At 42.3% G+C, this 15273-nt stretch overlaps 1 protein-coding gene across 1 annotated transcript; it reads right to left on the reverse strand.

The window, feature by feature from the left end:
- Positions 1-9188: 9188 nt before the first annotated feature.
- On the reverse strand, positions 9189-12364 carry LOC145450062 (CDP-diacylglycerol--glycerol-3-phosphate 3-phosphatidyltransferase, mitochondrial-like). Its single transcript, XM_080328539.1, has 2 exons — positions 11466-12364; positions 9189-10929 (listed from the first exon to the last, which is right to left on the reverse strand). The coding sequence occupies exon 2, from the start codon at positions 10858-10860 to the stop codon at positions 9322-9324; it is 1539 nt and encodes a 512-aa protein (XP_080184665.1). The 5' UTR covers positions 10861-10929; positions 11466-12364; the 3' UTR covers positions 9189-9321.
- Positions 12365-15273: the final 2909 nt, after the last annotated feature.

Below are 15273 nucleotides of genomic sequence, written 5' to 3' on the forward strand. Positions count from 1 at the left end.
TGCGGTGTGAACGGAACCACGCCAACCCGCTACCTATATTATATAAATTATATACTATATACTTACGTGAAATTATACTGGCTATATCCGTATTCATTGAGCGCGATGCGCGACGAAAATTCTAGGCTTTACTCAACCTATATGAAAATAAAATGTTGATACTCCGTGAAAACAGCCCCGAAATTCCTCAGGTTATGTTCCTAATTGGAGGATTAAACTACTTCTACTTGACAAACTGAAAATAGCGAAAAGTAAGTCACAAAATCACAAAATATTACGAAGTAGAAGTAAATGTAGCGAAAATCAAATCTACTTGAGTAAGTACCAGAAGTAGAGGAAAACTACTTGAGTACTTAAAAAGTAGAAGTACTTCGTTACTGACCACCTCTTTAATTTTACATATGATAATTGATACTTGGACGTTCCAGACGACTGTGGTAGAGTGGGGACGATTCGACTCGTTTGTTGGATATCATGACGTTTCACGCTTAGGGTAGGCGTGTTGCCCCACTCTACCTTTTACGTCTTGCAGAGATGAGCATGGATTAGGGTTAGGATTTGAAAAAACAGGATTTGTGAAATTTTGTCGGATTTGGATTGGATTAGGGTTAGAGATTTTTTTCTGAACGGATTAGGATTTGGACTGGATTTACCGATTTTCTGGGAGATTGATATGTCGAATGGCGAATGGCGACAAACTTCATTCAGATCAGTTATTACTGTACTTATAGTACACTACGGTGCAGCTGCAGCCCTATGTTATGTTATCCTAAATCAAGAGAATCTTTGGTTGTGAAAGAAAATTTTCCAATCCCTCCTTTGAATAAATTAGCATTTTTTCTGAATTTCAAGTTGGAATCGCATTAGGATTGGACATGGACTTTAATATGAAAAAGTTATGGATTAGGATTTGGATTTGAAGCTTCGGATTTAGATTGGATTAGGACATAGAAATTCCAAATCCGCTCATCTCTTTCTCTGATGTCTTGTATCTACTGAAGTTGCGATGTCAGAATATTATATAGCTCAGTGTATTCAATCCACTGATACAATCAATTCATGTGACTCTAACATTATGTACAATGATTTCAAGGTCGAACATATTAGAGCGAGCGAGCGAGCGAGATAGTGTAATGGTTGTGCGTCCGGCTTCTCGAGCGGTAGGTCGTGGGTTCGATCCCCGGCCGGGTCATACCAAAGACTCGAAAAATGGTATCTGCAGCTATCCTGCTAGGCGCTCAGCAATCACGGATAGCATGGAGGAGAAAAAAAAACGGGGGCGCAGACTAGATGACCTCATGGGGCCGTATCGCAACTCCGTCGCCAAAGCATCTCGATGGTGCAGGCGAGAAAGAATATCATATCTCTCTCTCTCTCTCTTAGAAACCGCTTCCAAAGATTAATGTGCTGCGCTAAATCCTCAATCCATTATGATTCGTTGTGGTGGTGCCGTGTACTTCCAGAGGAAGTTGATAATTGCGATTATTGCTATTTTAATGTTACAATAATACGACCTGCGGAAGAGAGCGACGCCGGTACTACAGTACCGTAAATCTGCATCAAATACACTTCACTCAGAGTTTAATACATACCCTTTTCAGCGTCATACGACGTATGACCCTGTCAAAATACTTGCCGGTTACTTCAGCATTATGTAGGGGGGATGTGGTACCGATGGATCAAAAATAGCAAAATGATCTCTGGCCCTCGAACTTCAGCCGAGAATAGCAGATCTTTTGCTGTCTCAACACTTCGATACGAGCTCTACCTATCGCGGACATTTACAAGAGTATCTGCCTTTTCAAAAAATATTCATTAACGTTTAAAATTTGTTGCTCGATCGTGTCATCGGTCTCCACCCGGTGGGTCCAAAGGCACACGACCATGGGACCTATGAGACATGCGCCCAAAAACTCAAATTTGTCAATTTGTTTTGTTGTGTACTATAATCTAAGCTACAGCAAGCAAATGAAGAATGTTTCGTCGCCACCTTCAGGAATAAAACAGATTACAGCAACTCAACTCAAATGTTGGCATAAATTCACGTTTCACGTTTTAACTTACAAAACATACATATTACCCGCAAATCGACATTTTGACTTTCAAATGCAACATGTTTACATTTTATAGTGCAATCCATAATTAAGATTTCCAGTAGGGATGGTGTGAACGTGAGGTTCACGTTCAGGTTCTGTGTGTGAGCCTCATACATGTTAAGGTTCACGTTCACAAACGAACCTTATGGTATAGGTTCTGCACTGCGAACCTTTTTCATATATTACAATTTTCATTTTAGTATAACATCTTTGGTTGAAATTAATTGCATTTTAACCACTGAGCTATATAAACTCTATGCATGTTGCTGGCAGCATAAAAAAAATCAACACTAACCGAGCATGCACCTTGACAATCTCGAAAATTTTACTGGCTTTGTTACAAAAGTTTGCTCGAAATATCCAGCTTTCCGGTTGTGACTCTGCTGTGAGCAATCACGCAACATCAGGAGCGAAATACACTACATTCATGTAGTCATCGAATGATGTTTATTCAACCAATCAATAAAATTGATATTGTTGTCTGATGTAAAAAGTCTAGCAGGCGTACGGAGACAATCTTGATTTCATACGTTTATTGTCTCATAAAAACCGATACCGTTCGATTGGGGTGTTGGCTACTGCTGCTGTATAACTTGTTAATGGGGATAATATCGGTAGCAAGTATAGAAACCGTTTTACACTTTGCTCAATATCAACGTAGCAATACTCAGATGCCGAATACATTGTCCGGTCTGGCCTAGACGGTTGAGGCGTGTAAGCTTATATTCACTTGCAAGTCCTCGTCGAAAAAGTTGGCGAAGCGACGGAAGATATTGATTTTATGGGATGGTTATATCATTTGATTGCCCCAGTTGATAAATTTGGCGACGTTTAAAACGTCAATATGTACTTCAGCATTGTGGCATTATGTGGCTTGGTATCGTGTGTATTAGGCTATCATTTCACTGAAATGTAGGGTTGTAATTAGCAGGACGTCGCGTGACGTCATGAGGTTCACGTTCTCGTTCACACAGAACCTTTCCGTGATACTGTCCATGATACTGTGTCTTATTTTTCCTTTCGTTCGTTAGTTTATTTTAATCTCATTTTTTATTCATTAGTCATCGACTGTGAAAATTGTTCCTGTCCCTGGTGGCTCGGCTCTGAAGACTATGTCATATCGAGCCTCCCGTCTACCTTGCATGTCACATTTCACTGTTACATTTGTGTAGTGTTATGTTGATATGTAATGTATACGAATAAAGATTCTCTCTCTCTATCCGGCCCGCTGACTGGAGAAGTTTTCCGCCATTGATCTATAGTATAGATTCTATACTTTGGGTACGGTATCAAATTCAAATTGAGTTGGTATGCCTCCAAAGAAGAACTGGTTTCGCCACTGATTACCAGCATGCATGGAGTTCAAGACTGGAAATAGCTGAGGCTTTACGCAGTTGAATACATGTGGGCATCACACATGTCCGAATCCATCTTCCGCTATCATATGGGAGATTGCAAAATTGTATCCACGACGTACGAGCACCATTTACGAACGAAGTTTTTCCAATAACAATATACTATGCGCGGTTATTGCAATCGCACGTTGGATTTATATCTACACACAAAGGCATGCATGGATTCTAGAGATAAGGATGCATACAACCCCAAATATTGAAACATGGTTGGTGATTATATTGAGTTACATTTTACGGAGAAAAGACGGTTCGCTTTGGGCGGTATCAGATTTATCCGGACTGTTAGTAAATTTATCTGAACTCTTAAACATGATTTTTCCTATATATACAGGAGTTCTGCTCATCAAATCAAACTGCAAATATCACTTCGAAAATTTGCATGGCTTGAATCGTGAAACACGGCCAACATGTACAACGCATGCGACATGGACATTCGGCCGTGCATGGGTGCTGGGCATATTGGTTCTAGTACTCGAATCTGAATCGAGTAATAATTGTAATGGTTCGAGTCGAGTAGCGATAGACGATTTCTTCCAGTACTGGATTCTTACCCTTTTTTCCAATGAGAGTTATGTTATCAACGAAAATCTAATTTTAAACAAATAAATTCCAGGGTCGTAATGACTCCATACTCGCGACTTTTTGGTGACTCGAGTCATTTTCTTAAAAATGAAGAATGACTCAACTCGAGTCAATTTGAGTATTGACTCGACTTGTATTCTAGTCATTGCGCATGACCAGAGGTGGTCAGTAACGAAGTACTTCTACTTTTTCGAAGTACTCAAGTAGTTTTCCTCTACTTCTGGTACTTACTCAAGTAGATCTGATTTTCGCTACTTCTACTTCATAATATTTTGTGATCTACTCACTTACATTTCGCTATTTTCAGTTTGTCAAGTAGAAGTAGTTCAATCCTCCAATCATGAAGATAGCCTGAGGACTTTCGGGGCTGCTTTCACAGAGTATTAACATATAATTTTCATAAAAGTTGAGTAGAGCCCCGACTTTTCGTCGCGCTTTGCGCGCAATGGATGTGGAGTGACCACTATGGTTTCACGAAAGTCCCGGTGAATATAATTTAGGTAGCGGGTTAGTGTGGTCCCGTTCACACCACATTGTCTCCCTTCGCCCATATGAAATATTTCATCACAGTATATATGGCTCATCACAACGTTTGAAACTGATGTTTCGCAATCTAGCATAGCATATCGTTATCTAGCATGTCCATGGTGTGTCCTAATCTGGAAAAGTGGACTCTGCCTTTTCTTTTAGTTTTAGAGCTGTTTTAGCATAGGCTACCACCTTTGAAACTTTCTGGACTAAAGACATGAAATACATGTTCTGTTTTTTGAAGTAGTATTTATATTTCACTTTCGATTCCCATTATCATATACGTTGGGTTCTAATTAATATCAGTTCTTTTGTCTGGCTAACATACATGTTGAAGTATAAAAGCAAGTGTAGTAATGTCTTTATTCTCTGGAAATAAAGCTACACAATATGGCAATTTTACGGTCCACCATATTTTTATTACCGTTTGCTAATCGCGCTAAGTGTTTACACCGTATCATATACAACTTCTCCGTATTGCTCTTCGACTAAACTACGGGCCTTATAATAGGGCGGAGGGCGCCATACCATGATATTTTCAAAAACGTGTTGTTCGAGAAAACAGAGGATTAGTATCGCATTTCCATATCAATACTATCATTTTCATCCCATGATCGAGCTCGGCACCTTTCGCATAGTTCAATTTGCACCATTTGACAATCCATGTGAACGAATTAGGATCGTTTTCACAACTACTTACTTACTTGAGTAGATTTAAAGTCGGTCAATTCTACTTCTACTTCAAGTAGTTTTAGGTTGCTTATGGAAAAAAGTACTTCTACTTGTACTTGAGTAGATTTTTTCGTCGCTACTTCTACTTGAGTAGCTTTCTTGACTACTTTGACCACCTCTGTAATTTCGAAGAATAATGAAGTTATCACACTATTATTATGTCGTCTATCACGCAGTACTTGGTACTCAGTGTTGGGATGACTCGAGTCATGACTTGACTCGAGTCACTTTGCCAAAATGACTTGACTTGGCGTATCAGAAATGTGGATTGACTCGTGACTCGGAGCAAAATTCACGAGTCAATTTCAAGTCATCAAGTAATCGGTGTCGATAAAAATCACTGTATCTTGGATATGTTCGCGAAACGCTTGTGTAACCCGTGAGACTGAGAGCGACCAATCATTCAATAAGCGTGCATTTCACCGAGCCTCGATTGTTCTCTCACAAATAAATTGACTGCAAACGAAGCTTAAAGCTTACGTTGTCGTAACTCTAGTGGTAAAGTAATAGAATAGCAAAATGTCTATTTTTGTTCTCATCTTACCTTAACCAAACCGATTGTTTTATTGAAATTGAAGTCGAATATAGTTTATATAGTCCTCAACCATTGGCACAGGCTCGATTGGTATCATATCTATTTGTAAATGGGTAACGTATTGCATCTTATCAATTCGTGTCCCTATTCGCAATTTTGGCTGGTAACTATAAACTGAGGCTATGCCATTACGTAGTTTAACAGTTCTACGTACATGTGAGCGATAAAGCGCCTTCTTGCGTGTATATTTAACTCTATATTCGTTCATCGGTTCGGAATCAATGACTAATGACCACTCAAACTGTATTTCAGACAGCTAGCAAATTGCAATGACGTAATCATGCCTCATACATACATCGAAAAGGCAACTTGACTTGAAATGTGACTTGAATTGAGTAACCTCCAAAAATCGAGTGACTTGACTTGACTCGAGTCAAAATGTGCAATGACTCGTGACTCGAAGGTAGTGACTTGATCCCAACACTGATTCATGGTACTATACTACTATGACTCGAGCCCGAGTCCAAGTCATTGTGTTTACTGCTCAGTTTCCAGTTAAAGTCTTGTTAAACCCACTTTTTAAACTCTGCTTGGTCATATCAGATGGCTCGCATTTATAATAAAGAAATTTTCTGCACTTTACCAGTTTCTAGTCGCATTTTCAAGTACCAGTAGCAATAGACGAAATCCCAATAGGGTGGTTACTTTACTATTCTTCGAAATTACAATGAAATGTCGGTCTTGGCCGTCTGAATCTAGAGTCATATGACTTGGTTCGAGTCGTGCTCAATGACTCGATTCCAAGTCGAGTCAATACACAGATTGACTCGAGTCATTTCCGTATTTTGAGAAAATGACTCGACTCAAGTCGAGTCATCAGAAAATCCTGACTAAGTCGAGTCATTATAAGCCTGGTATGATCAACCTGCAACGTTACCATCACTTTATGTTGTCTCAATGGCATATAGTTATAGGTCTAGTCTTTTTTGTCGCATAAAATATTTTGTTTGAGGTGTCTGCCTCATTCAGACTATAATGGGTATAGGTAGGCTTACCATACGTCCTCTTTTAAGAGGATTTGTCCTCTTTTTTGACTTTTTTGAAAGTGTCCTCGGAGGACGCCCTTTTGTCCTCTTTTTTGAGATTTTGTCCTCTTTTTTGAAAATTTAGGTCAGATTTAGAGGAAATTGCGAGTGATATGCCGCAAATTAGCGCAGAAGTGAAGCTCCGGCGGGTATTTGGGAGGGAAAAGTGGTGATGACAGCTCTGAGCGAGAAGAAGACCTTTTTTTTTTTTTTTAGTCATCCACCTGGCAATGTGGAGTGAAAAACGTGATTTTGAGCTCTGAGCCGAAGTGATGACCTTTTTTTTTTTTTTTTTTTTTTACTTTTAGTCAACCGATCATGAAGTGGGGAAAATTTACCGGTTTTTGAGAATTCTTCTCCAGTTTTGCATGTCTGAAATTTCTGAAAAAGTGTCCTCTTTTTTCATTTCCGAAATATGGTAAGCCTAGTATAGGTCAGGGGCGGGCAACATACGGCCCGCGAAGGGATTTTGTCCGGCCCGCGCACAGTTTTCCGTCTTATATGATAATGTGACACGCGGCTACACTACAGTCTGCCGAGATACCCCGCTTCTGGCTTACTACGTCAAATTTTAGTGAGTCTATGTTATTTGTATGTGCAGCGTGCAAGTGGAGCTTGCGCGTAAGTTCGTCGAAGCGAGAAGACTTGCATTATCGGCATTTACGATGTACTGAACCCTAATATCGTTTGTGGTAATCCTGTTGTTTGTAGACTACAATGGTCATTTACACCAGACCGATGTTACTAATTTTTGATTCCGTAACCGCCGACTTGTAGCACGGCACACTTGTAGGCTTTTGTAATACACCGCTAAGGCCAGGGGTCGCCAACTCAAAACGGGTCGCGGGCCACTTTTCAAATTTCGTAGATGCCGCGGTCCGCATGAATTTAATATCGAGATAAAATAGGTCACACAAATGAACAACGACGCTATCTCATCACGTACTCAGCCCTAATGAATTGATATATTGGTAAATGTGGGTTACTGGGCTTATCGAACGCCTTGAAATATTATTTATGGATTGCACCGTGAGTTGATTGATCACAGCATAGTGTCCTATAAGGTGTGTACAGTGGTGGCTTTTGGGGTGGGCGAGGTGGGCGGTCGCCCGAGGCCCCCCTATTTGGATGATGCGCGCCTTTTTCAAGGATAAAAACGAATAAACATGGAAATCCGTGTACCAAGCAAGAATATGATTCCGTATATACGTGTCAATCATCATCAAATCTCTGCATTTGTTAGAAAAGTCCTGTATCCCGATAATCATCACGTCTATGCATGCGGTAGAATTACTTAGTTTTGATGTAGTGTATCCTTACACATGCAATAATAGACATGGCCGAATCCAGCACCTGACCGAACCTTACCGTGGTGAAAGATAGATAATAATAATAATAGATGCGAAAGGGGGGTCTGGGGGGCGGAGCCCCCATAAGTTACGGTTAGATGCTTATAGGGCCCCCCCGGTAAGTCTCGCCCAGCCCCCCCCCGTTCGTAGGGCCACCACTGGGTGTGTACACAAGCAAATCTCACGGCTCAGTGAAATTGGTCTACGTCACACTTTCCCTTTGGTCAAAGGCAATTTGGCGGTAATTTTTGACCGGCTTGCCAAGCATTAATATTGATAAAACGGGTATCAATGGAAAGCTACCGCGGCACTGATTGCGGAAATATAAATTCTATTCTGCTCGTGGTCCTGGAACCCCCCAAATCAGCTTCGAATATTGCATTGTAACGGAGTTTGGTATCGTGACGCACTGACGCAACCATGCCGTCAAATTGCCTTTTACCAAATGGAAAGTGCGACGAAGACCAATTTCACTGAGCCGTGAGATTTGCTTGTGTCGACACCATATAGGACACAATGATCAGAGAGAAGCAGACATGGCTGCGCCTGTATGACAATGCTGTTCTCAAATCCACATTATATCCTCGTCATCATCGGCGAGAAATGGCTTTGAAGTGACATTACTGTCGTTAAAATACATTCAATAAATACAATTTATTCTTTGTGTATGTGGATAAATGGGCGAATAATGTATCCATTCAGCAATCCGGCCCGCCAAGTACTTAATTTTTCTATATCCGACCCGCCGACTGGAGAAGTTGCCCGCCCCTGGTATAGGTGACACACCATACACGACTCGAAGCCTAATACTGGATTTTGAATCGAACCACTCTGGTACTTGCCCAGCCTTATTTATGACTAGAAGGTAGCCACTTGATACCAACACTCTTCCAAGGTAGCAAAATCCTGGCAGAATATAACAGAGCGTCTCACATGACTAGGTTTGTTCATATATCTTCACAGAAAAGGTAAAATATGCTAGTTCTCGAGTAGCCTGTGTCAAAAGTATATTTTGATGAAATTCGTCACAGATGCGACCCAACGAGGAACAATATATCTTGGCTGTTTGAAAGTTTCAGATAATATGGGACGCGTATACTTTGCTATACTGTTCTTCTCCTGGTGAAGACGTTCTCTCAATTTCGCATTCTTAGTGACTAAAATCATTTGCGCTTCCAAGTCCCTATGAACGGATCGCAACCCAAAATTGGTGGATCCGATAATAGTCATATCGGGCAATTTTTCACCAGGTGGGTAATGCCACATGCCCTTTCCATGAAAGGTCCAGTTGCTTCGTACGTATTCCAAGAGAGAGAAATGACTTTGCCTTCCGGCGCCTTTAACATTGTCATAGAATTTTTTGCACAAGTGTATGTAAACTTGAGGGATATGCCTGCTAAATCCATTGCTGCTGAAAAATCCGTTTGCTTCAGGAGAACTCAATATTATATCGTATCGGGCATCGCTCTTGATGATTGTGTCACAGTAATCAGCAGTTACATTGAAATACCCTGTTGTGAAGTGCACTTTACTCTCTGGCAAAAACGATTTCATCAAGAGTTTCGTAACAAATTCATCTTGACGAATACTAAACAGCCCCATTTGAATTGTTGGATAAATCCAAGTATCTACAAATTCATGTTTGTCAACCGCACCAACGCTTGGTACATCACATTTAGCGATATTTTGAGGCTTGGTGGGAGGTGATGTAGAGGCATAATGGGTAAACTTCTTGAATAAATTTCGAGGTAATTCACAGTAGTCATCACAATGATTATGTGCTTTTGTGGACAGAGCTAGGTGAGATTGAATGAAATGCTTGACTTGTTTATTGGCATTCACAATGAACTCTCTCCGATTCCCTTTGTAAGGGTGCTGGGAGATGCTGTGTGCGAAGTCAACTTTCTTGTTCGGCATAAGTTTGAATGAAAACGATCCAACTGTGTCAATCAAGGCATTAAAATAATTGGCAACTTCTGGACAGTTACGCAAAGAAATGTATCGATCTTGCCGGTTCACAAAGTAATCGTGACTTAGATTCGCACCACTCATTATCAAATTATCATCAAAAATAAAAGCCTTCATATGAGCTACACTAATTAGTTCATTCCATCTTTCAGGTAAAAAACGTTTCATAAGTCCACGCAGGTTTGGTGTATGATAGAGATAAACCTGTAGCTTATCAGAATGTCCATACCGATTGAATAATGGGTTCAATATTTCAATTGAATTGTCTTTCCCTCTTGAGCCCCGAATGCAATCCATTAATATTGTTATGCTTATGCCATTCGCATTATCTTGTGCAGCCAGACAAATTGCTTCTATCAGTTCCTTTTCCAAAGAGCCAGTGCCCACATACAAGGAGGCCAACACGATTCTTTTCTTAGCGCAGCGAGCTTCTTGAATCAACTGTGTATGGAATTCTGAAGGGGTGTGTAAAATCTTGACGGAATCTCCATTCACACCAAACTCGGGTGCAAAACTGTGCAGCCACTGCAGTTCATGGTTAAATGAACCACTACTGGTACTTTTTTCCATACGAGCACGAGTCGTATCACAGGCTGTTAATTTATACCAGATAGGCTGTAGTGTAGTTTCTTACATCCCCTAGAAAAAATGTACAATGTACATAGATCTGATGTCACTTTTGGATTTTGGTAAACTATTTTTGCAAAAAAAAGGGGTTGTATAGGGTGCAGCGCAGTCATAGTATGATATCCAGTATCCACAATCTCAAGAAAACCAGATAAGATCCATAGCCAGTCGCGACAGTAATCAGTTATGAAATCGGTCTAACGTGCGTGATGTCAGTAGCTGTGAGGTGACAGAAATTAGCATAGTCGATTTGTGTGAAGTCAGGAACTCGCCTGATAACTGGTACTTTTTGGGGGGGACCACTACCTATGTTATTAAATTTTGCATAATGGCATTCATCATATTAGATTAGGCATGTACATCAAGTTTTTAGGCATCATAAAGGGCAGACGACGTCATAGATGATGGATAGTGACGTCACTTCCTGTTCAATTTGGGGAAAAAACCTTGGGGCTGGTTTTTCTTTTTCATATATCTGTCTTGTCTGAGGAAGGTAGGATCCGCCCCGGGCAGTAAGCCTAAATCATATGCTACCGCTTCCTACTGACCTGCAGCTTCAGAATCCGTTGCGTTGAATGTTTACAACTCGTACAATAAATTTTACAACAGCGTAATTTACGACCTATCTGATCTCAACGACCTTGGAACTTTTCATCGACGTCATAGCAGTCCTATGCACACCATTGCACCTTGATCAATTGATTCAGTATGATTCAGGTACCGGTATGTAATGTTATGGCATATATAAGGTTATATCTCATCTAATCTCTAGATGGTAATTATAAATTAAACGACACCGCGAGACCGCCATCATCATTGTGCCATATTCGCATACACATGTTGTGAATGTTTATGTATAGCTCACTCATCATCGCCTGATTCGCCGAGGAAGGTTGGTTCGATTGGTTTGAAATAAGGACAAATATGTTAGAAATGAGGTGAGTCTCATGTCAGAAATGAGGATAGTCATGTCAGAAATGAGGATAGTCATGTCAGAAATAAGGATAGTCGCTATATTCACTATAAAGTCAGTTACAGTACCAGGCACGACTTTCTAGTGCTGCTAACCCAGTCCGAACACATCCCAGACATGATGTCCAAACACGCCCCAGACACGATGTCCGGGTATCAACACAGGCCGAACACGCCCAAGACACCATGTCCGAACGGCAACACAGGCCGAAAACACCCCAGACATGATGTCTGAACACGCCCCAGATACGATGTCCGGGTATCAACACGGGCCGAACACGCCCAAAAGACACCATGTCCGAATGGCAACACGGACCGAACACGCCCCAGACACGATGTCCGAGTGTCAACTCAGATCCGAAAACAACCCAGACACCATGCTTGAATGGCCGAACATGCCCCAGACACGATGTCCGATTGGCAGCACAGGCCGAACACACCACAGACATGATGTCCAAACACGCCCCAGATACGATGTCCGGGTATCAACACAGGCCGAACACGCCCTAGACATCATGTGAGAATGGCAGTACAGGCCGAACACCCCCCCCCCCCCCAGACATGATGTCCGAACACGCCCCAGATACGTTGTCCGGGTATCAACACGGCCGAACACACCCAAGACACCATGTCCGAATGGCAGCACAGGCCGAACACACCCCAGACATAATGTGTGAATGGCATCATAGGCCGACCACATCCCAGACATGATGTCCAAAGTCGCCGCAGACACAATGTCCGAACACAGCCGAGACACCATGTTTGAATGGCCGAACATGCCCCAGACACGATGTCCGATTGGCAGCACAGGCCGAACACACCCCAGACATGATGTCCAAACACGCTCCAGATACGATGATCGGGTATCAACACAGGCCGAACACGCCCAAGACACCATGTCCGAATGGCAACACAGGCCGATAACACCCCAGACATGATGTCCGAATACGCCCCAGATACGAAGTCCGGGTATCAACACGGGCCGAACACGCCCAAGACACCATGTCCGAATGGCAACACAGGCCGAACACACCCCAGACACGATGTCCGAGTGTCAACTCAGATCCGAAAACAACCCAGACACCATGCTTGAATGGCCGAGCATGCCCCAGACACGATGTCCGATTGGCAGCACAGGCCGAACACAACCCATACATGGTGTCGGAACGCCCCAGACACGATGTGCTATTGGCAACACAGTCCCAACACCCCCCAGACACGATGTTAATAAGGTTGGTCGTGTTTGAAATAAGGTCAGTCTAGTGTTTGAAATAAGGATAGTCATGTTAGAAATAAGGATAGCCATGTTTGATATAGGGATAGTCATGTTTGAAATAAGGATAGTCTCATGTCAGAAATGAGGATAGTCATGTCAGAAATGAGGATAGTCATGTCAGAAATAAGGATAGTCGCTATATTCACTATAAAGTCAGTTACAGTACCAGGCACGACTTTCTAGTGCTAACCCAGTCCGAACACATCCCACACATGATGTCCGAAAACGCGCCAGATACGATGTCCGGGTATCAACACGGCCGAACACACCCAAGACACCATGTCCGAATGGCAGCACAGGCCGAACACACCCCAGACATAATGTGTGAATGGCATTAGGCCGACCACATCCCAGACATGATGTCCGAAGTCGCCGCAGACACAATGTCCGAACACAGCCGAGACACCATGTTTGAATGGCCGAACATGCCCCAGACACGATGTCCGATTGGCAGCACAGGCCGAACACACCACAGACATGATGTCCAAACACGCCCCAGATACGATGTCCGGGTATCAACACAGGCCGAACACGCCCTAGACATCATGTGTGAATGGCAGTACAGGCCGAACACCCCCCCCCCCCAGACATGATGTCCGAACACGCCCCAGATACGTTGTCCGGGTATCAACACGGCCGAACACACCCAAGACACCATGTCCGAATGGCAGCACAGGCCGAACACACCCCAGACATAATGTGTGAATGGCATCATAGGCCGATCACATCCCAGACATGATGTCCAAAGTCGCCGCAGACACAATGTCCGAACACAGCCGAGACACCATGTTTGAATGGCAGTACAGGCCGAACACCCCCCCCCCCCAGACATGATGTCCGAACACGCCCCAGATCATCGCACTGATTTGACACTGGCAACAAGGTCACTAATTCACACGCGGAAACTGCATACCATCTCAATCGCTCCACAGCTAAAAGAAATTCACGCTAGCACAGAACATGCAATATCCAGCCATACATCTCCCTAGCGATCGAGAAGCCTCAAGGAGACACAGCACAGAATCGCAACCATGTCGAACGAGCGACCACGAGGATCTCGATGCCACTAGGGGTCAAATGAGTAAAACACGGGTTCGGAACAACGAATGACAGCTCGCAGCAGTTCACTTGACTCTGCGAATGTTATATTGGCGATTGTTGAATTGTTCGACAACAATCGTTGCAGCATATTAATTCGTGCCTCATCTCGTATTGTTTCACTGCGCTGTCATTGTACCTGTACGTATCAGGGATGGTGTGAACGTACGGTTCACGTTCGCGTTCTGCGTGTTAACCTCAAAAATTTAGAGGTTGACGTTCACAAACGAACCTTGGCAGGTTCTGCACCGTGAACCTTCTTTATATATTGCAATTTTTCACATCAGTATAACAGCTTTCGTTGAAATTCTTTTAATTTCAACTTCGGGCCACTCTGTGCATGCCGCTGACAGCATAAATAAATCAACACTCACTAAACGAGCAGGCACCTTGCCGATCGCAAAAAATACTTACTTTGTTAGGCCTACAAAAGTTTGCTCGAAATATCAAGCTTTCCGTTTGTGAATATTTTGTGACTCTCTGCTGTGAGCTTGGCCCGCAATCACACAACATTACGAGCGAAATACGCTATCATGTAAGTAGTGAGCGAATGCGATGTTTATTCAACCAATCAATAAGATATAAAAAGAATACATCTTTGTCTAATGTAAAAAATCCAGCAGGCGTACGGGATCCCTCTTGATTCTATATGTTTATTATATTATAAAAATCAAATCCGTGCGATCGGGGTTATTGTTATGTTGGCTATTGTATAACTTGTTAATGGGGTAATATATAAACCCGTTTAAAACTGTTCAATATCAATGTAGCAATAGTCAGACGCCGAATACATTGTCCGGTCTGGCATAGACCGTTAAGGCGGAAGCTTATATTCCCAAACAAGTTCTCGTCGAAATCTTTGGCAAAGCGACACAAGATCTTGATTTTATGGGATTATTATATCATTTAATTTAATTGCTTTGCTTGATGACACATTTAGTAACGTTCAAATAATCAGCATGTAGGCCTACGTCAGCATTGTGGCATATGTGACCTGAGTCGTCGCCATG

The sequence above is a fragment of the Botryllus schlosseri genome, chromosome 11, assembly GCF_051294905.1.
Source record: "Botryllus schlosseri isolate E-star chromosome 11, Bs_hap1, whole genome shotgun sequence".
NCBI classification, from domain to species: domain Eukaryota; kingdom Metazoa; phylum Chordata; class Ascidiacea; order Stolidobranchia; family Styelidae; genus Botryllus; species Botryllus schlosseri.